General features: G+C 42.1%; 2 protein-coding genes across 2 annotated transcripts in view; one reads left to right on the plus strand and one right to left on the minus strand.

Annotated features, from left to right (window-relative positions):
- The first annotated feature begins 1792 nt into the window (after positions 1 to 1792).
- tekt4 (tektin 4) lies at positions 1793 to 18590 on the plus strand. The gene is made up of 6 exons (XM_041207150.1): positions 1793 to 2326; positions 7128 to 7198; positions 10140 to 10283; positions 13044 to 13266; positions 17812 to 17966; positions 18102 to 18590. Exons 1-6 carry the CDS (start codon positions 1793 to 1795, stop codon positions 18316 to 18318), a joined length of 1344 nt encoding a protein of 447 aa, XP_041063084.1. The 3' UTR covers positions 18319 to 18590.
- Positions 18591 to 23025: 4435 nt separating this feature from the next.
- The window catches only part of LOC121288345, an 85662-nt gene continuing 85472 nt past the window's right edge, over positions 23026 to 23215 (minus strand). The window contains exon 21 of the mRNA XM_041206899.1: positions 23026 to 23201. Within this exon, the coding sequence (XP_041062833.1) occupies positions 23026 to 23201 (176 nt within the window). The remainder of the gene's footprint in view (positions 23202 to 23215) is intronic.

The raw sequence follows: 23215 nt of genomic DNA on the forward strand, positions 1-23215 counted from the left end.
GCTGTGTGGGGTGTGACTGTGTGACATCTTGAAAGGTGCACTGTGTGAAACAGACTTGTGGGTAAAGCATCTAGCCACCCTGGAGAAGTTTGCTGTTCCAGTGGCCAAGGTTTTGTTAAAAGCCTTTGGGGTTCCATTGTCGAATGAAAGGGAGAAAGAAGCTGTGAAATAACTCCCTGATAGCAACAGTGGGTGCTCATGGTAATATTGCAGGATGTTTTATAGATTCAGAATCTATCTGGACTGTTGCCTGAAAGGGGTGTGTAGTTCGGAGTTTAGTTAAGTAGAAATCTTGTGAGAACTGTTATAAAACTAAATGTATCTTTGTAACTGTAGTCTTGTGTGTTTACATTTTCTTTTCTTTTGTTAATAAATGTTTTAATTTAATCTTTAAAATTTCTAAGGTGGTAGTGGACTCATTGCTTCTGACTTCAGTGCACAAACTTTCTTGTAATAAATACAACTTGCAAAATTGTTGTGATAGCGTAGCCAAGTTTCCCTTTGGGATTTGGTCAGCCTGGCAAAAAACCACCTGCCAAATCATAACAAGAATAACCTTTAACTTGAAGTAGGTTTGAGGAAAGGCATGTGGGTGAGACATAGGGTTGTCATTTCTGCTTGGACGTGTTCTTTGAGGTTTCACTACATGAGCCCTGCTTCTAAACATCTCAATCCCACACTCCTGCCATTAATCCTCTTACACATCCAGCTTTGCTGTCTTGCCATGTCAATTGGAAAGCCATTAAGCCTCTATTATCTGATTGATGATACATGACTGACAGTCAAAGAGCTCTTACATTTGTCTCCAATTTTATTATAACTAATGAATGTTCAAAGAAAATTACATTTTTACACACTTTTTCTTTAATCTCCCATGATTTTTCCCCTCAGTTGCCATTAGCAGTGTCCTGAAGATCAATGTTTAATCTTTGGAGATTCCATGTGAATCCCAGAGGCTTGACAACTCCATCCTACCATCATTTTATCGGGGACTGGATGGTAGATACATATACCACACTTCCATATTTCGATTCCAGTGGCAAATTAACTAGAATAAAAAGGCAAGGAAGATCAGAATAAGAAGACAGCCATTTGGGACTGAGGAGGAAGAGAATTTCCTTCACTCAAAGGGTTGTCCAACTTTGGAATTCTCTACCCCAGAGAGCTGCAGATGCTGAGTCACTGGGTAGATTTAAGACAGATAGATTTTTGGGTTCTAAGGGAATTTAGGGATATGGGGATATTGTGAGAAGGTGGAGTCGAGGCAGAAGAACAGGCTCGAAGGGCCATATGGCTTAGCCCAGCACCTATTTCTTATGTTATAGAGTCGTGGAGATAATACGGCACAGAAAGAAGCCATAACAAAAACAGAATTACCTGGAAAAACTCAGCAGGTCTGGCAGAAGCCATTCGGCCCATTTTCTTTAAAGTAGTTGACCGCTGCTTAAAAAACGGTTAACTACAACAGTATAAAGTTTGACCAGTCTCATGGACAACATCAGCGTGTGGCGCCTTTAGACAGCAGGGGGAGCAGGCTGCAGCAAAACGAACTGCTCAAGTCGAGTCGAGTCGAGTCTACAGAGGATCACACTTCGTAACAACGCGTTCTTACCATAGTAACGGCCCCGGGTAACCAAGCAACGCGACGCTCGCCACAAATTGGAGTAACCAAAGCCGAGGAGGAGGAGGCAAGGGTTCAAACCCCACTCAGTAAACCTTATATGTGTGTGTTTCTATATATCTTTAAATAGGGGAATAAAATACTTAGAGGGGAAATTTAAACATTAAAACCATGTCTGCTGCAGAAGTTCTAGTGACTCATCCGCAAGTTGCGCAATGCATTCCCGAAGAGGAACTGCCTTGCAAACCTTACTGCATGATCCGGAATGAAGGACTGCATTCCTCTGCTGGCTTGCCCACTGCAGGGTTCAGGACAGCCAAGTACATCCCCGAGGAATGGGCGCAGAACAACTATGCCAAGTATTACCAGGCTTTCGCCGACCGGGACACGGCGGAAAACGTGCAAAACGAGTCCAAGACCTTGATGTCAGAGAGGGAGAGGCTGACCCAGGACACCCAAGCCACCTCCACCAAGAAGATAGGCGAGAGGCTGCAGGACATCTTCTTCTGGAAGTCGGAGCTGAAGAGGGAAATCGAGGACCTGCTGGCCGAGACGGAACTTCTGCTCCAGCAGAAGAGACGCCTGGAGATTGCCTTGGACGCGGTCGAGATCGCCATGTTCGTCTCGACCGATAACCTGCAAAACAGGGAAAGGCGCCAAGGCCCCGACCTGGTCAAAGACAGGGTGGAAGATGAGCTGCTCAAGGTGAGTGCCAGATGCAATGTTCTCCCCAGTTGTTGCTTAAACGATTGCAGTGAATTGCATCTCTGCAAAGAGGCTTTCACTCTTCCACACCAGGGCCATCTTCTCACAGACAGAAAGCCAATTGTGGAAGGGGGCATCTACAGAAATGACTACTGGGAAAAAGAATAATGGATTGTTAGCCTTTATTTCGGGGTGGTGGGGCGGTGGGTGCAGGAAGACAAAGGGGTTGGGATTTATGCTATAGTTGTGCAAAGCTCTGGTTAGGCAGCATCTGAAGTAATTGAAGTAATTCAACTCTGGGCACCACACCTCAGGATGGGAATGTTGACCATGGAGGGGGTGCGGTGCAGCTTGATACCAGGGCTTAAAGGGTTAAAGTATGAAGCCTAGCCTAGACTTGCATAGACTAGGCTTGTATACCCGTGAAAATGGAAGATTAAGGGGTGATTCAATTGAGGTGTTTTAAGATAATTAAAGGATTTGATGGAGGGAGTTCAGGACAAGAGGACAATTTTAAAATGAGAGCCAAACCTGTCAGGGAAATACCTTTTTGCACAAAAGGTAGTGGCAATCTGGGAGCCGTGAGCCCCACCCACTCCTAACAAAGGCTATTGTGGGGGTTGGGGGTGGGGAGTCAGTTGAGAATGTCAAAACTGAGATTGATCATCTTTTGGCAGGCAAGGATATTAATGGATATGAACCCAAAGTGGGTAAATGGAATTGAGATGCAAACCTGCCATGATCACTTTTAATGGTGAAGCAGACTTGAGGGGCTGAATGTCTTATTCTTGTTCCTATGTTCCATCTGTGACTCCTGGACACAGCTGCTATGAGGTGCGCCTGGGAAAGCATCCTGCTACCAGTGCAGTGTCAAACTGGATTCAAAAGTGCCCAGGGACTAGTTCACCCTCCAAAGCACTTGTCATCAGTTTTTTTTAATGATTTGAGAAAATTCAAGCCCCTTCCTAGGCTATTAGCTAGGCTGAGAAGCTCTGTATACAGATGTGAATGTGCAGAACTCTCCCCTCTTGGGGTTTAAGATACAGTTATCGACCTACAGCAGAGCTCAGGTGATGCCAGTGATAGTTTGTATTCTACAGCAACTTTTTAAAAAATTCGTTCACGGGATGTGGGTGTCGCTGGCTAGGCCAGCATTTATTGCCCATCCCTAATTGCCCTTGTTCAGAGGGTATTTAAGAGTCAACCAAATCGGTGTGGGCCTGGAGTTGCCTGGAGTCTCATGTAGGCCAGACCACATAAGGACGGCAGATTTCCTTGCCTAAAGGACATAAGAGAACCAGATGGGTTTTTACGACAATCAGAAATGGTTTCATGGTCGTCATCGTCAGATTTATAATTCCAGATTTTTATTGGATTCAGATTTCACCACCTGCCTTGGTGGATTCAAACCCAGATCCTCAGGGGATTACCCTGGATCTCTAGAATACTAGTCCAGTCACAATACAACTATGCCACCGCCTCCCCAGGAACACATCCTAATAACATCAACTACAAGAACATTTATAAAGCACCCTCAAGTAGCAAATGTCCCTAGGAATTTCACAGCAGCTTCATCAAGCAAAATCTGACCCTGAGTTACACAAGGAGATATTAGGGCAGGTGACTAAACGTTTGGTCAAAGAGGTTGGTTTTAAGGAACATCTTAAAGGAGGATAGAGAGGTGGAGAGGCAGAGAGGGTAAGGGAAAGAATTCCAGAGCTTAAAGCCTAGGCAGCTGGAGGCATGGCCACCAGTGATGGAGCGATGAAAGATGTCAACCCAACTGCAATATTATTGATCCACTATCCACTATTGGTGGGAGCAAGGGCACAAGAGAAGGAGGCAACTCAGCTCATCATGCCCCATGCCAGGTCTCTGAGTGTCCTATTGGGATTTAGAGACTTTTGTTTTTTCTGGGATCTGTGCACAGATCCTCAATTTGACACAGGCTTTAATCAGACATGTTAACTGTGTTCAATGCCCCTCTACCACTATCCACCTTATAAATCAACAAGAAGCAAAATCAAATTGAGTTAAGAATGTTTGACACATGAGTTAATTTACCATGCGTTGCTGTATAATTGCTGTGGTGAGCCTTTCAGAATGCTCACTGCTATACTTGTTAGCTAGACTTGTCATCGTGTGTAATCGATATCAGGTCAAACCTTATCAGTAACCTTATCAGTAAACCTATCATGTTACCTATCAGTAACCTTATTGCCTGAGCAATAGCAATCTGGTATGGTCACCGTGAAAAATTAGATGGAAAGGAACAAATATTTCAATACAATCAACTACCAACTCAAGGTTCATATATATATGACTAAGCACATCCACCAATTCTCATCCTGAAATCTTAATGCTATCAAGATAAGTATTTTTATTGATATGAATAAACAGGCAGGAAGACTGTTTCTCCTTCCCTATGACTTATGTACCAATGTAAACATGTAACGGAAGGTTTTATGGGTTGTACAGCCCATCTTAGTCCTTGTCTGGAAAAGCCTCAATTTTAAAATTCTCATCCTTGTTTTTAAATTCCTCCATGGCCTTTCCCCTCCATATCTCTGTAACCCCCCCTCAACCTTACAAGTCTCTGAGATATCTGCCCTCCTGTAATTCTGGCCTCTTACGCATCACCAATTTTCATTGCCCTACCATTGGTGGCCATGTCTTCAGCTGCCAAGGCTCTAAGCTCAGGAATTCTCTCTCTAAACCTCTCTGCCTCTCCATGGTTCTCTCTCTTCCCTTAAGACATTCCTTAAAACCTACATCTTTGACCAGGCTGCCCTATTTTTTTTTTATGTGGCTCTATATCAAATTTTGTTGTGAACGCTGCTGAGAAATGGCTTGGATGTTTTACTGTGTTAAAGGTGCTATATAAATGCAAGTTATCATTTTGATTGTTGCTGAATCAGATGATATTTGAATTACTGCCTGTAAAAACTTCAAAAGAGTGTTATGCATGGGTGCAAGTAAACAATCTCATTGGATTAAAAACAAAATTCCAAATTGTTGCACTAACCTTTTATGCTAACATATCAATAGAGAAAACTGCCTTGATGTGTTCTTGATCTGATCTTGTTTTTAGCTAGTAGAAAGAACTTGCTTTTATATTGCAGCTTATCACATGCTCAGGATGTTCCAAAGTGTTTCATAACAATAAACTACTTTTAAAACCACTGTTGTTATGTGGGTCAGCAAGCAAATTATTTATGTATTTTAACATGGGAGAGAGTGCAATCATCTCAGGCAAATGAGCTGGAAAAATATCAATATATCTATTAAATAAAGACAGAGAGGTACGTACTCGAGCTGGTCAGTTTAAATTCTGTATCATTCATGTGCATTAAACACTTGTAATACCCTTATACTTATAATCTGCAAACAAGAGAAAAAAATCTTTGCTACCCTCTTCTGCGAATCATTTAATTTTCTGCAAAGGTAATTTTTGTTGTTCAACTTGTGAAATGTCAATGCTGTTTTGAACAGTCATTAGCACTGTTATCATTATACCGAGACCACTGTATACATTTTAGATGACATAAAAGGAACATGTGCTTGGCAACTAATATTGTATTTATATCACACTCTTAAAATACTCAGGCTGCTTTCATTGACTTTGAACCCCTGGAGAAAATCATAGCCTAATTACTCATTCCCAACTATTGATAATTCTACACACCTTCTGTTGAGTTCATTGATCTTTTGACAAATTTCCTGCCCACGGTGCAGTATTTTACAGTGACAGTGAAATCCCAGATAGGAAGCTTCCCATTTTACTGAGCCCAGTACAGGCAGCACCAGTGCAACTGTAAGCTGATACAAAGGCCAATCACCTCTGTTAGTTTCATATTCTTTATTTGAGCAACTGTTACCATGTAAATATCGTATCACTGTCATGGGACTATTAAGATTCAATTTCAAGCAATATCTGTACCATTAGATTAATGGAACAAATAGCCTGAATGTGTAAACATTTGAATCATCAATAGCTAACACCTGAAAAATTAGGAGAGCTGTAATTTAGGGCAAGTCAGAAGTAAAGCAGAGTCAGCTACCCAACATGGTACTGAGCCATACCAGGATTGAAGGTTCAGGCACCTATAGGCTACTGGCATTCATAGGACTTTCTTCAGTATGAGTCAGTACATTTAGGAGAGGAGGGGAGGAAAGAGAAATGAGGCAAACGAGGAAATAAAGAAAGACTTGCATTTATATAGTGCCTTTCATGACCACAAAACATCCCAAAGCACCTTACAGCCAATGATCTACTTTTGAACTGCAGCCGCTATTCTAATGTAGGAAACACAGCAGCCAATTTGTGCACAGCAAGCTCCCACAACCAGTAATGTGATCAGATAATTTTTTTGTGATGTTGATTGAGGGATAAATATTAGCCAGGATACCAGAGATGTGCTTTTGTTTGAAATAGTGCCATAGGATCTTTTACATACACCTGAGTATGAAAACCAGGCCTCGGATTAACATCTCACCTGTAAGATGATACCTCTGACTGCACAGTGCTGGAGTGTCACCATAGATTGTTGTGCACAAGACCTGGAGTGGGACCTGAACCCATGACTTACTGATTCAGCAGTGAGAATGCTACCCACTGAGCCAGGCTGATACACGTTACTGCATTGCAAGTGTCACTTAACTCTAGTGAATATTGCGTATGGCTAACACACACACAGGATTCGCAACAGTTCACACTCAGGAGTACCAAACAGAGAAAGCTCCACCAGTAATGGACTATTTCAGAAGCAACATCCTGTAAAGTTATTTCTTTTTAATGCAGGAAGTTGATCTAATTCGAAATGTACAAGGAGTTTTGAAGAGAACTTTGGATGAGGTCATTAAGCAGATTAGGTAAGTTATTGTCAGGGACAAGATGGCATTAGATTCATTACTAATTCATTGCTCTTCCAGTGCATTCTACATTATGGCTTCAATTTCAAGTTACTTACTTATCTACTGAAGGGATAGTAACCTACAGAGATGTCTTAAATTTACACTCTACGCCATTACTCAATAATTTTATATATTATGTTTACAGGGGAAGGCCAGGATCCTTTTATTTAAAAAAATTACAAATGATTGTGACTCATTTTAGTTTTTGGTTACTTTTGTAGTTTTTATTGTTTTTTTTTTAAATCAGTGATAAATTAAATGGGGAAATTAAATGAATTCAAAGATTTTACTGTAATAGTCGCTAGTTCAGATGCAGTGTTACAGAAACTGAAAAATTCTAGTTAGGGCACTAACTGGAGGAATTTTCCACTATATACCCATCTACAGTACACATAAGAACATAAGAAGTAGGAGCTGGAGGAGGGCATATTCCTTCTCGAGCCTGCTCTACTGTTCAATAAGATCATGATTGAACTTTTACATTCACTTCACTTTCCTGCCCAATCCCTATATCGCTGGATCCCCTTTGTATCCAAAAATGTGTTACTGGGAGTCTTGAATAAACTCAACGACTAAGCATCAACAGCTCACTGGGGCAGGGAATTCCAAAGATTTGCTCCCACCTTCCAAAACCACAACTGCGACCACCTAGAAGGACAAGGGCAGCAGACACATGGGAACAACACCACCTGTAAGTGCTCCCGCATGCCACTCACCATCCTGACTTGGAATTATATCGCAATTCCTTCACTATCGCTCGGTCAAAATCCTGGAACTCCGTCCCGAACAGCACTGTGGGTGTACCTGCACCACATGGACTGCAGCGGTTCAAGAAGCCAGCTCACCACCACCTTGTCATGGGCAATTAGGGATGGGCAATAAAAGCTGGCCTAGCGACGATGCTCACATCCCAGGAATGAATAAACAAAAGATCAGTGAAAACATTTCCACTTCAGCTTACTCATAAGTAGCCGACCTCTTATCCTGAGGTTTTGACCTCTAGCCCTAGACTTGGAGCCTGAGTAAAACAGCTTCTCAGCATCTAACCTGTCAAGTTCTCTAAGAATTTTACATGTTTCAATGAGATCATCTCATGCTTCTAAGCTCCAGAGAATATAGTCTCTTTTTACTTGATCTCTTGTCATACATCAGCCCTCTCATCCGAGGACCCAATCAGGGATAAAGACCTTGATCTCCTTCTGATTAAATAAATGGTTTATTTTATTAGAATCTTAGAATCATTTGAATAATGCAGCACAGAAGAAGGCCATTCTGCCCATCATGCCCGAGCTGATTGTTTGGAAGAGCTAATGAATTAATTTAACTCCCTGGTTCTTACCTCACATATTAATATTAAATATTCCATATGTACATTTTCTCCTCTTCAAGTGTTTACCTGACTCCCTTTTGAAAATTACTATTGAATCTGCTTCTATCATCCTTTTAGGCAGTGCATCTCTTGGTTTTGTACAAATCTTCAAAACGTAAACTGTAGCTATATCTGTTTATCATGTCGGAACTTTTAAAATATAAAAAGAAGTTTCCCTGGCCTAAATAGTATAAACTGAAATAAAACCAGAAAACAATGAAGGTGCACAACAGGGCAATCAGCACTCCAGAGATAGTTAATTGATCTTTTCCTCCATTCAGATGCTGACTAACCTGTTGTGCATTTCCACTTTTCTCTGGCCTGGCTTAATTGTTTTCTCTTCAAACATTGATATTGCAATTAAAAACAGAAAATGCTGGAAATACTCAGCAAGTCTGACAGTCTCTATGGAGAGAGAAACACAGCTAATGTTTTAGGTCGATGACCTTTTATCAGAACTGGGAAAAGTTTTGAGATACAATAGGATTTAAGCAAGTGAAATGCAGGGACAGGGTGTGGGGTGGGACAGGGGAAGATGAGAAGAAGAACAAAAGGTAAGTCCTGTGGTCTGTGGTAGAAGGCAAGAGAGATTAAATGACAAAGGGTTAATGGTGCAGGGCTGAGAGGGAATGGTAATGGAACAAGTAAGGAAACAAAATATAGGACAGAGTTTTATGGCCCTGGCAGGGGTGGGGTTGTAAAATGTGGTGAGCCATTCTAATCTCTGTTGACTTTGGTGGGACCGTAAAATCCCACTGGCATAAAATTCCATCCTTAAGTCCAGAGGAGGTGTGAATGGCGGAATCATGAACAGCTGTCATCCAAAAGAAAAGAAAAACAAAATAGTGAAAAACAAGAGAAAAATGAAAACCGACAAAGAAAAAGGAAATAAATAGGGCAGGGGTTACAATCTGACAGAATATTGTAAACATCTGCTTTATAATGCTGCACCAAAATTCACTCTTGCAATAACTTGAGTGAATTTATTGAGTGAGAATGTGGATCAGTAAAGCGCTGGACTCAAGCTCTCATCTTTACTTTATTCAACTGATCTCAGCTGGGGCCATTAGGTAGTCTACCAGAATCGGCTTCCATTCCTATAGGCAGGGAGAGGGAGGGAAGATGCTAATTGCCACCTTATGAACCCAGCTGGAAACTGTCTACAGGTACGTTGATTGAGAGCCGGGTTGAAAGTGGTTACGATGCTCTTTATGGCCAAATAATCAGCTGACGCTTACTGCTGCAACCTGCACATGGAAAGGCAAGGCACCTATATAAAGCTTGAATGGTAATGCTTTTGTGACGTCCATTAGGTACATTGAATCCATTTTTCCCTGTGCATATTGCTAAAGCCTTAAAGTTAACATTTATATTTTCAGTAAAGGGAGTTCAGCCATGAACAAAATAAAACTTCTTTGTCACCTTGGAAGCGCCATTCACCTTCTTTAACACCTTTCACTTGAATAATATGACATTATCCTAAGTATCCTTCCATTGTACTAATAGTGCACTTTAAACCATTTGTCACAGGAGGAACAGAGATGCTAAGGAAGTCCTGGAAATGGATTGGTCAGACAAGTATGAGGCCTATAAAATTGATGTCAAAGCCGGAGGTCTCAATAACCAGAGCACAAACATTCAGTTCCATCCAAACTCTGCCAAGTTCGAGGACAAGTAAGGCAAACTCTAATTCATATTCAGAAATTAAATAATGTTGATGGGGCCTTCTGACCCTCAAGTCAAAGCCCACCCAAATGAAACAGTATGTGATATTTAAAATTGATTACTTCCTATCTGAGCAGGTCGCATGAGCCAGAGTCACATGCAGCCTGAGATAGTGAAGACTTGGTGAAAGTCATTTTGAGGGGAATTAATGAAATTTGTTTTCATGTGTGCAGAAAACACAACCCCAGTAAAAAATAGTCTGGACATGAGAGATCTGGAATGCGCCTTGCCTTAGACAACTGGGAGTTCACTTGTCATCTGGTCTGGCTCTCTGTTTGGACACAGCTTTGCCTTGATGCAAAAGGAAAATACTGCAGATGCTGGAAATCTAAAATAAAAACAAAAAATATGGGAAATACTGAGCAGATCAGGCAGCGTCTGTGGAGAGAAACAGCTACAGATGCCACCAGACCAGCTGAGCACCTCCAGCGTTTTCTGCTTGTATTACACCTTTGAGTTGTTTGCACAGGGGGACTTATAGGAGACTGATGAGGATCACAATCCTTCCTACCTTTTGGCTGTGTCCCACAAGCAGGACATATTGGTAAAAGGAGTCCACAGTGTCCCAAATTAGATCAAGCACCCCATGAAATTAGATCCAGCCTTCCGCACAGTGACCCCTGCCCCAGATCTGGGGTTGCCAACACTGGTTGCACATGTTCCTGGAGTTTCATCACATGATCTCTTGCCTCCAATGGCCCTGCCACCATGTTCCCACATTGGTCACCCAACAGGCCAATCCACTTTGTTTTTAGGCCAATCCACGCTGCGCACCACCTTGCCCTCGCCAATCAGAAAGTGAACAGACTCAGTTTTTCTTCCCATCTCCAAAATTTTTAAAAAGTCAAAAATATTTTTATCAAAGAGTTTGAAGAAAATGAAATAGAACACTTTATTTTAACAGTCCAGTGATTTTCCTGTTGGGATGCTAGCAGGAGATTAATCCTTGAATTCTTGGAGAGCCCAAGAAAAATCCTGGAGAGTTGACAATCCTACCCGGGCACCAGCATGGATAGCATACTCTTGGGTCTTCCGCTGACTACAACCCATTGTCAAATGCCAGTCAAGGGTGTCTAGCCCTAAATCCTGATCAATTTCCATTCCAACAACAACTTGCATTTCATGGTGCCCTTAATGTAATAAAACGTCCCAAAGCATTTCATGGGTGTGCTAAGGAGCAACATTCGGCCCGGAGCTGAAGAGATGGCCACCAAGGATGGAGTGGTTAAAATCGGGAATGCTCAAGGGGCCAGAATTAGATGAGCGCAGTGACCTCGGAGGGTGGTGAGGCTGGAGGAGATTACAGAGATAGGTGGGGCAATGGAGGGATCTGAAACAAAGATGTGAATTTTAAAATTGTGGCATTGCTTGACCGGGAGCCAATGTACGACAGTGAGCACAGGGGTGATGGATGATCGAGTCCAAACTTGGGCTGACAGGTCATTGCAGGACTGAAGGAGTGCTGCACTGTCAGAGGTGAACGCTATTGTGGGTGGATATTCATAGACTTAAAAAAAAAATCTTTTCAGCCTGAATTAAGAAATAATTTGAATTAAGAAATTTTGGGATTGAGACACTATGGAAGGTACTATGGCAGTACCCAAGAAAGCAGGCCCAAACCATTGTTTTCAATTAGGTGTCCTGTTACTGGTTCACTGGCAGCTGTTGGTTGACCATAAATTATAAGCAGGGAAAAGCACTGTAGGAAGCAGGGAAGAACTTGCTTTTATCGCCTTTCACAGCAATCCAAAGTGATTTACGGACAATTAAGTCTTTTTGTAATGTAGGTGTGATATCATTACCATTCCTTAAATCAATCTCCAAGAACATTTATGAGCCAAGCTACACTTTAAAGCTAGCTGCCTATCATGATATATTGGATATAGACTGTACATTATGAGCATGTAGCATTTCAACATGGTGTAAAAACGAATTGGGCCACTAGAGGGTGCCTTAAGCCTTCTCTTGACATGTATTGAATAAAAAAGTAGCAACAAATGTAATGAAAATTTATTGCATGTTTAAACTAGAATGCAACAGTGGAACATCTGATTGGAAATATAGCACTGACCTGTCAACCCAAATTAGGACTCAATCATCCATCATCCCTGTGCTTGCTGATCTACGTTGGCTCCTGGTCAAGCAATGCCACAATTTTAAAATTCACATCCTTGTTTCAAATCCCCCCCATTGTCTCCCCCTTCACTATCTCTGTAATCTCCTCCAGCCCCACCACCCTCCGAGGTCACTGTGCTCATATAATTCTGGCCTCTTGAGCATCCCCGATTTTAATCACTCCATCGTTGGCGGCCATGCCTTCAGCTCAGTGTCCAATTTTGCTTCATAGTGCTCCCATGAAATGCCTTTGGACATTTTATTATATTAAAGGCACCATATAAATTCAAGTTGTTGTCATTGGAATGGGACTTGATCCCGTGACTTTCTGACTTGCAGATAAGATTGCTAACCACAGGGCCAAAGCTGATATTAAGTCAGGGCAAACTTCCCTCCGAAAAGTTGTTCCACTCTCATCAACACTATAGCTTGTGTTCTTCATGTATATCATTTCATAACCATAGAATAGTACAGCACAGAAGGGGCCCATTCGACCCATCAAGTCTGTGCCAGCTCCTTTGAAGAGCAAAAGGCAATTCTGCAAAGAAATAACCACTGAGTCTCACGCTGTTGTGTTTTGTTTTAACCTCACAGCTCTTCAACTCCAGAGTCTTGGGCTCAGTTCACCCATTGTAACATTTACAAAGCTGAACAGGAGCGAATGGCTTCCATTAACCTTCGTGCTTTGGTTGACAATGTGCTGCTCGAGACCTCACAAGATCTGCGTTGTCAGTACGATCGAGTCAATGCTGCTTTTAACCAGCGTCTGGAAGAACTCAATGATGCAAAAGCTAAGCTGGAATATCATCTGAGAAGGGTAAATTTCTGGTCAACTGATCCTGTTTCACTTTTACACCCAAATCACATCAAATATATAACCTTAAAACTGGAGATCATTTCATTAAAAATGTTTACACTATTATGGGCGGCTATTCATACAGGCTTTTTAAAAAATCTTTTCAACCCAAATTTAAAAATAATTTGAATTAAGAAATTTTGAATTAAAAAGAAGTGAGCCACGCAAATGTGGGGCAACGGTTCATGTTGCTGTGCTGGTGTTCGTCTTGAATTCCTTGAAGGGACAACTAAATAGAGGCTCTTCAGAACGTTTGGGGGGGTTAGACAGCCGTGCTCCTACTGAGCTCTGTAAATCCCTGTGTGAGAACTCCGAGCTCCTTCACTTCTGGCCTCTTGAGCATCCCATTTTCAATTGCTGCAATATTGATGGCTGTGCCTTCGTTTGCCAAGGCCATAGGATCTGGAATTCCCTCCCTAAATCCCTCTGCCTCTCTATCTCTCTCTCCTCCTTTAAGATACTCCTTAAAACCTACCTTTTGACCAGTATTTTGACCACATGCCCTTATATCTCCTTATGAGGCTCAGCATCAAATTTTATTTGATAACATTGCTGTGAAGCACCTTGGACTGTGTAGTTATATTAAAGATGCTATATAAGTGTAAGTTATTGTTGGTTAATGGAGATGCAGTTGGCTGTGTATATTGTCTATAGAAGAATTGATGTGTTAATTTGCCTTTATCTGTGTATATTATTATTGGTAGCAACTTGGTTAATATTATTGTCACTAATATTATATCATTTTTGGGGGAGACCGTGGCGTGGTAATGTCACCGGACTAGTAATCCAGAGGCCCAGGCTAATGCTCTGGGGACACAGGTTCAAATCCCACCATGGTAGCCGGTGGAATTTAAATTCAGTTAATAAATCTGGAATTCCAAAAAAAGCTAGTCACGGTAGTAGTGACCATGAAAACATTGTTAATTGTCATAAAAACGCATCTCATTCACTTATGTCCTTTAGGGAATGAAATCTGCCATCCTTACCTGGTCTGGCCTACATGTGACTCCAAACCCACAGCAATGTAGTTGACTCTTAACTTCCCTCTGAAATGGCCTATCAAGCCACTCAGTTGTCTCAAACTGCCATGAAGTCTACAAAAAGGAATGAAACCGGATAGATCATCTGGCATTGACCTAGGCACCAGAAACGACAATGACAATCCCAGTCCTGTCAACCCTGCAAAGTCCTCCTTCCTAACTTCTGGAGGCTTGATGAAAATTGGGTGAGCTGTCCCACAGACTAGACAAGTAACAGCCTGACATATTTCTACACACTGAATCATACCTTACAATGTCCCAGACACAACCATCACCACTCCTGGGTATGTCCTGTCCCACTGGCAGGACAGATCCACCAGAGGTGGCGGCACAGTGGTATACAGTCAAGAGGGAGTTGCCCTGGGTATCCTCAACATTGACTGAACCCCATGAAGCCTCATGGCATCAGGTCAAACATGGGCAACGAAAGCTCCTGATTACTATGTACCGCTCTCCTTCAGCTGATGAATCAGTACTCCTCCATGCTGAACACAACTTGGAGGAAACACTGAAGGTGGCAAGGGTGCAGAATGTACTCTGGGTGGGGGACTTCAATGTCCATCACCGAGAGTGACTGGGTAGTACCTCCAATGACCGAGGTGGCTGAATCCTAAAGGACATAGCTGCTAGACTGGGTCTGCAGCAGGTGGTGAGAGAAAAACCTACTTGACCTCGTCCTCACTGGTCTACCTGTGGAAGATGCATCTATCCATGACAGAATCGGTAGGAATGACCACTGCACAGTCCTTGTGGAAATGAAGTCCTGCCTTCACATTGACGATACCCTCCATCATGTTGTGTGGCATTACCATTGTGCTAAATGGGATAGACTTTGAATAGATCTAACAGCTCAAAACTGGGCATCCATGAGGTGCTGTGGGCCATCAGCAACAGCAGAATTGTACTCGAACACAATCTGTACCCTCATGGCCCAGCAGATCCCCCGTTCTACCATTAACACGAAACCAGGAGATCAACCCTGGTTCAATGAAGAGTGCAGGAGGGCATGCTAGGAGCAGCACCAGGCATATCTAAAAATGAGGTGTCAATTTGGTAAAGCTATAACACAGGACTACTTGCATGCCATAAAGCATAACCAGCAAGTGATAGACAGAACTAAGCATCCCACAACCAACGGATCAGATCTAAGCTCTGCAGCCCTGCCACATCCAGTCATGAATGGTGGTGGACAATTAAACAACTCACTGAAGGAGGAGACTCCACAAACAAAGCCCAATCCTCAATGATGGAGGAGCCCAGCACATTAATGCAAAAGATAAGGCTGAAGCGTTTGCAACAATATTCAGTCAGAAGTGGCGAGTGGATGATCCATCTCGGCCTCCTCTGGAGATCCCCAGTATCACTGATGCCAGTCCTCAGCAAATTCGTTTCACTCTAAGTGATATCAAGGAACTGATGAAGGCACTGGATACTGCAAAGGCTATGCGGCCTGACAACATTCCAGCAGTGCTGAAGACTTGTGCTCCAGAACGTGCCGTGCCCCTAGCCAAGCTGTTCCAGTACAGCCACAAACTGGCATCTACCCAGCAATGTGGAAAATTGCCCAGGTATGTCCTCTCCATAAAAAGCCAAATCCAAACTCGACAAATTACCGCCCCATCAGTCTACTCTTGATCATCAGTAAAGTAATGGAAGGGGTCATCAACAGTGCTATCAAGTGGCACTTGCTTAGCAATAACCTGCTCACTGATGCTCAGTTTGGGTTCCGCCAGGGTCACTCAGCTCCTGACCTCAATACAGCCTTAGTCCAAACATAGACAAAAAGGTTGAATTCAAGAGGTGAGGTGCAAGTGACTGCCCTTGACATCAAGGCAGCATTTGATCAAGGGGGTCATCAAGGAGCCCTAGTAAAACTGGAGTCAATGGGAATCGGGGGAAAGCTCTCCACTGGTTAGAGTCATACCTAACACAAAGGAAGATGGTTATGGTTGTTGGAGGTCAATCATGTCATTTCCAGGACATCACTGCAGGAGTTTCTCAGGGCAGTGTCCTTGGCCCAACCATCTTCAGCTGCTTCATCAATGACCTTCCTTCCATGACAAGGTCAGAAGTAGGGATGTTCGCTGATGATTTCACAATGTTCAGCACCATTCACAACACCTCAGATCCTGAAGCAATCCGTGTCCAAATGCAGCAAGATTTGGACAATATCCAGTTTGGGCTGACAAGTGGCAAATAACATTCATGCCACACAAGTTGCAGGCAATGACCATCTCCAACAAGGAAGAATCCAACCATCTCCCCTTGACATTTAATGGCACTACCATCACTGAAACCCCCACTATCAATATACTGGGGATTATCATTGACCAGAAAGTGAACTGGTCCAGCCATATAAATACTGTGGCTACAAGAGCAGGTCAGAGGCTGGGAATTCTGCAGCAAGTAACTCACCTCCTGACTCCCCAGAGCCTGTCCACCATCTGCAAGGCACAAGTCAGGAGTGTGATGGAATACTCCCCACTTGCCTGGATGAGTGCAGCTCCTACATCACTCAAGAAGCTCAACATCATTCAGGATTAAGGAGCCTGCTTGATTGGCACCACGTCCACCACCTCCGACATTCACTCCCTCCACCATCGAAGCACAGTGACAGCAGTGTGTACCATCTACAAGATGCACTGCACCAAGGCTTTTTCAACAGCACCATCCAAACCCTTGACCTCTATCACCTCGAATGACAAGGATAGCAAATACATGGGAACACCACCACCTGCATGTTCCCCTCCAAGCCACACACCAGCCTGACCTGGAACTATATTGTCATTCCTTCACTGTCGCTGGGTCAAAATCCTGGAACTCCCTCCCTAACAGCACTATGGCTGTATCTGCACCACATGGACTGCAGCGGTTCAAGAAGGCAGCTCACCACCACCTTCACAGGGGCAATTAAGGATGGGCAATAAAAATGCTGGCCTAGCACCCATGACCCATGATTTAGCTAGCCCACAACCCAAGAAAGAATAAGAGAAATTAGCCATGGCTCACATTTTAATGACAAATAAATCCTCTGTTTGATGTGCTTGCTGGTGACATCTCACAAAATTAGCCCAAGTGTGGGTATCAGTGGATATGAGAATGTAGTAGCTTGCTCCAAGGAAAATATGAAATTCTGTTAATTATTGCATGGATTGCAATAATGAATAAAGACTTTGAAAGAAAAACAGAAAATGCTGGAAAATCTCAGCAGGTCTGACAGCGTCTGTGGGAAGAGAAACAGAGTTGATGTTTCGAGTCCCTATGACCCTTCTTCAGGCCTCTGAAAGACTCGAAACGTTAACTCTGTTGCTCTCTCCACAGATTCTGTCAGACCTGCTGAGTTTTTCCAGCATTTTCTTGTCTTTCTTTCAGATTTCCAGCATCCGCCGTATTTTGCTTTTATCTGAGTGAAGACTTTGTTGAGGTTGCACATGACATCCTCATTTTTTGTTCTCCCTTTGAACAGATACTTGAGCAGATTGCAGACCAGGAGAAAAACATTGCCCATCTAAAACAGGCCATAAAGGATAAAGAGGCTCCACTGAAGGTAGCCCAAACCAGACTGTACGAGAGGACATACAGGCCCAATGTGGAGCTCACCAGGGACCCTGCTCAATTTAAGTAAGCCTACAGAATGTTTTTGATCTGGAGATCTGTGCACTGATGGTATTTATTCAAATGATTACTCTTGCTATTCCATCATGTGACCCGGTTTCTCACTGACTGTGCCCACCTTTTGTCTCCCAACATCAACAGCTTGATATGTGAGGTCAGTGAAATCCAGGAGTCCATCTCACTCCTGCAGGAGAAACTCAGAGAAGCCCAGATATCTCTGGAGAACATGGAAAACACTCGGATGACTCTCGAGAAGGAAATAGCAATAAAAGTAAATAGTATATTTATTGATAGTGAAAAATGCCTGAAGCACCGTGAACGATACCCAAGCATTATTAGACTGTCGGGTTATCAATAAACAAAATCAAAACACACACTTAATATGCAAATGTATTATTTATGAGCAATAATGCTTGGATTTTTCAGAGATTTAAATCTAATGTTGCACTAAGGTGATTTCTTAGATGTTGTGCATTTAGGTAAAAGCAGAACTGAAAATCTCATTCCATTTAAACAAATTAAGAGAAATGACCACTAAATTACCATGACCCTGATGGACATGTACAACTTCCTAACTGTCAGGAGGCATGATCTGCAACAGAAACATTTTCTATGTTATCACGGTCTTCTTGTCTTTGGATTTTCCAGAATTTTCTTTCAATAAACTACGAAAACAGAAAATATTTCAGTTCATGTGCTATATAATGTTTAATGCTTAGAGTTACGTGCATTATTTGAAGTACTTAAACAAGACACCACTTTATACTTGGAACAGCTAATCAATGTCCCCAGGGAATCAAGTTCACCTTTAGTCTTTACATAAAGCAGGGTTAAGGGAGATAATTAGACAGGTGCAATTCAGCCCACTTTTTACAGTCATGCATTCTGTCGCTACACGCTAACACATTACTGATGCATTTCTCCATTACAGGTCTGAGTGTTAAATTCATGTCACAGACAAAGGGGTTACATAGAACATAGGCACATAGGACTTAGGATCAGGAGTAGGCCATTTGGCCCTTCAAGCCTGCTCTGCCATTCGATAAGATCATGGCTGATCTGCTTGTGGTCTCAAGTCCACTTCCTTATCTGCCAGCCCCCACCCCCAATAACCCTTGACTCCCTTGTCTACCAAAAATCTATCTAACTCTGCCTTGAATACAACCAATGACTCAGGCCCCATTGCTTTCCGAGGAAGAGAATTCCACATACTAACGACCCTCTGAGAGAAAACAAATTCTCCTCATCTCCACCTTAAAAGAGAGACCTCTTATTCTTAAACTGTGTCCCCTAGTTCTAGTCTCCCTCACAAGAGGAAACATCCTCTGGGTATCCACCCTGTCAAGTCCCCTCAGGATCTTGTGTGTTTCAATAAAATCACCTCTCATTCTTCTAAACTCCAATGGGCAGAGGCCCAACTTTTTCAATCCTTCTTCATAAGATAAGCCCTTTCTCACAGGAATGAGTCTAGTGAACCTTCTCTGAACTGCTTCTAATGCAATTATATCTTTTTTCAAATAAGGAGACCAAAACTGTACACAGTATTCCAGATGTGGTCTCTTTTATGCCCTGTGCAACTGCAGTCAAACTTCTCCACTTTTATATTTCATTCCCCTTGCAAAAATAACACCAACATTCCATTTGCTTTCCTAATCACTTGCTGTACCTGCACTCTCTAAAGAAGAGTCTTACAGACTCGAAACATTAACTCTGTTTCTCTCTCCACAGATGCTGTCAGACCTGCTGAGTTTTTCCAGCATTTTTTGTTTTTGTACCTGCATACTAACTTTTTTGTGATTCAGTTACCAGAATATCCAGATCCCTCTGTACACTGAGTTACATAATTTCTTTCCATTTAAATAATACGCTGCTTTTCTGTTCTTTCTGCCAAAGTTGACAAGTTCACATTTTCCCACATTTTAGTCCATCTGCCAAATTTTTGCCTACACACTTAACCTGTCTATATCCTTTTGCAGACTCTCTACCTCCCTTTGACAACTTACTTTCCTACCTATCTTGGTGTAATCGGCAAATTTAGCTACCATACATTCGCTCCCTTCATCCAAGTCATTGATATAAATTGTAAATAGTTGAGGACCCAGGCACTGATCCCTGTGGCATTCCACTAGTTACAGCTTGCCAACCTGAAAAAGATCCATTTATTCCTACTCTCTGTTTCCTGTTAGCTAACCAATCCTTTATCCATGGTAATATGTTACCCCCTTCCACCCCATATGCTTTTATCTTGTGTGGTAACCGGTGATGTGTCATCTTATCAAATGCTTTTTGGAAATCCAAGTGCACCACATCTACAGGTTCCCCTTTATTCACCTTTTTGTTACTTCCTCAAAAAACTCTAATAAATTAGTTAAGCACAGGTTCTATTTCACAAAGCCATGTTGACTCTGCCTGATCACATTATGATTTCCTAAGTATCTTGCCATAACCTCCTTAATAATGGATTCTAGCAATTTCCCTATGACAGATTTTAGGCTAACTGGCCTATAGTTTCCTGCTTTTTGTCTCTCTCTCTTGAATAAAGGTGTTACATCTTTATTGAAACACTTGTTAAGCCTTTATTAGAAAACCAACAGGTAGGTTTGGATACGTTTGATGTGCAAAACTCCATGGGGAGATGTCAACATAAAGTTTATCAATGGGCAGGCCAACAGTTATAGCAACATACTAGGCAATCTCCTCTAACTAAACACATGGAACCAAGGGTAGTGTTCAGGTGAAGTCACATTAGGGAGCAGCAGGTAATTGGACCATGGCATGCAGATATAATGCAGCCCCCACTTTAAAGACATGGATTCTGTCCCTGTTTGGTAGGGTAGTTTCAGTTTAAAATGAAAATATAGTTGAACAGCCAAACTTATAGCAATTTGGGAAGCTGAGAATTGACTGGAGAAATGGCTTCTTTGCAGTAGAGCAGCGCTTCCCAAGTTATTTTCCAATATGACCCCATTTTAACACTTGAATATTGACGCGACCTCAGATGCCAACAAAAACAAAACAGCAATAAAGTAGCATTGTAACATTCAGTATATAATTCTTAAAGTTTGTGTATCATAAATCGACACATTATACATCATATAAATACGAAAATCTGTGATGAAAATTCTGGGCCTTTGGTGTAATGGAGGCTTTTGGCTTTTTGTGTCTAATCTGATAGAATCCAACTTGATAAGAGCTCTAGATTTTCGTGATTCTTTTCTAAAAAAATGAAGAATGTTGACTTGTAGTCAGACTGTGTCTTATACTGGATTGCAGCAATCTCTGGTACCTTGCCCAATTGATGGTTCATGTGTGAGTTTGCATGGTCAGTATTTTTATCTTGTCAACTGTGGGAGGAACACATTTTCAGGCAGGGTTGCTGAATTGTAATCTGGATTTTTTTTCTCTCTCATTTATGGGTTTTCCTTCCTAACACAGACATTGAGGTCATGTTAACATCTTAACTGGAGAAATTGACAGGATATTTTTCATGTATAAGGACAGCAGTCTTCACCAGTGTCTGTCTCTGTGAGACTTTATTGAACTGCTCCGAGATGTTTGCCTCCAGAGGCAACCCCATAGTATAGTCACATGACTACGGAAAGCCCGATGTGACACTAAGACTGCTTACGTTTCAAAACTCAAACAGTATATATCAAAAGAGGGAGACAAATAAGTACATTTAATTTTCATATCATAAATACTAACATTGTCAGGGAGATCTGTATTACATTTCTCATCGAAAGAGAGAGAATCAGTAATACACTTTGGAATTGTTGGTAATTTGTAATGTGATAGCTTCAATCCAGTATAAGGTTCAGTTTGCATACAAATCAACATTCTTTATTTTTAAAAAATCAGCAACCGTGAAAATCAAAAACTCTTATTAAGTTGGATTCCACCAGATAAGACACAAAGGGCCAAAAGCCTTCCTTCTTGGCTGTAAACTTTAAAAATGACTTTTAGATTGAGAGAGTAGAGGGATAGGGGAATAAGAGACATGAGGATAAAAAAAGAATTTCAGGTTACATCTTTTGAAAGTACCTTCTTTGACTTAACAGTGCACTGCTAATTTCCCTTTAAAGCTTTCAGCAACGATAAGTCACGGGACAGCATGCGAGGGGACAGCCAATCCGAGCGTTGAAAAACAGTCACATTGCTGAGCTGTTTATAAGAGCAATATTCGCTGCTGGGACAGTACAAAGGGGTGGAAGATTAACGTGATTTTATTTCTTGCTGTCCCATTCACTGTTTCTATGACCCCAATTGGGGTCATGACCCACAGTTTGGGAATGGCTGCAGTCGAGGTTGCTGAGCAGAAAGACACCAAACTGAGGCACTAAAGCGCCCCGGTTAGCGGGAGGGTGTAATTATATTGAGATACAAGTTTCCCATCATTGCAATTGATAAAGCTAATAGCTTGAAGTTTCATCACATTTTCAACAAATTCTTTCATGGGATGTGGATGTCATTGGCAAGGCTAGCATTTGTTCCCCATCTCTAACTGCCCTTGAACTGAGTGGCTTGCTAGGCAGTTAAGAGTCAACCACATTGGTATGGGTCTGGAATCACATGTAGCCAGACCAGGTAAGGCTGGCAGATTTCCTCCCCTAAAAGGTATAGTGAAGCACATGGGTTTTTACAACAATTGATGCTAGTTGTCATGGTCACTATCGCTGAGACCAGCTTTATATTCCAGATTTATCAATTGATTTCAAATTCCACCAACTGCTGTAGTTGGGTTTGAACCCACATGCCCAAAGCATTAGCCTGGATCTCAGGATTATTAGTCCAATGACATTACCAAATCACCACCATCTTCCCAATAACTTCCTTCCCACAAAAGACCTGCCAATCAAAGAGAATTTTTCCCCCAATTTCCAATATTTCTATAGCTAATAAACAAAAGTGTTCAAAGAATATGAAAACAAAAACAGTTTTTTGAGTGTCCCCCCTCCCGCCCGAAATGAGTTTCCTTAAGAGTGTTGCAGTGGTGTCCAAGAATCTTCAATTCACGTGGATGCTGTGGTAATTCCTGGAGGGCTGGCAGCCTGATGAGCTGTGTTTGTTAACGGAGTACGGCACATACTTGGTGAGGCTTCGGGCATAAAGTAAGGCCGACACATGGTGTGAGATCCAAGGGGGCCCCAGGAGGGACATGGAAGGAAAATCTCTGCATCAGAGTCGTGAAGAACAGAAACAGCTCCATCTTGGCAAGGCTTTCCCCTAAGCAAACCCGTCGCCCTTTGAAATGCAGA

Source organism: Carcharodon carcharias, chromosome 15 (assembly GCF_017639515.1).
Source record: "Carcharodon carcharias isolate sCarCar2 chromosome 15, sCarCar2.pri, whole genome shotgun sequence".
NCBI lineage: Eukaryota > Metazoa > Chordata > Chondrichthyes > Lamniformes > Lamnidae > Carcharodon > Carcharodon carcharias.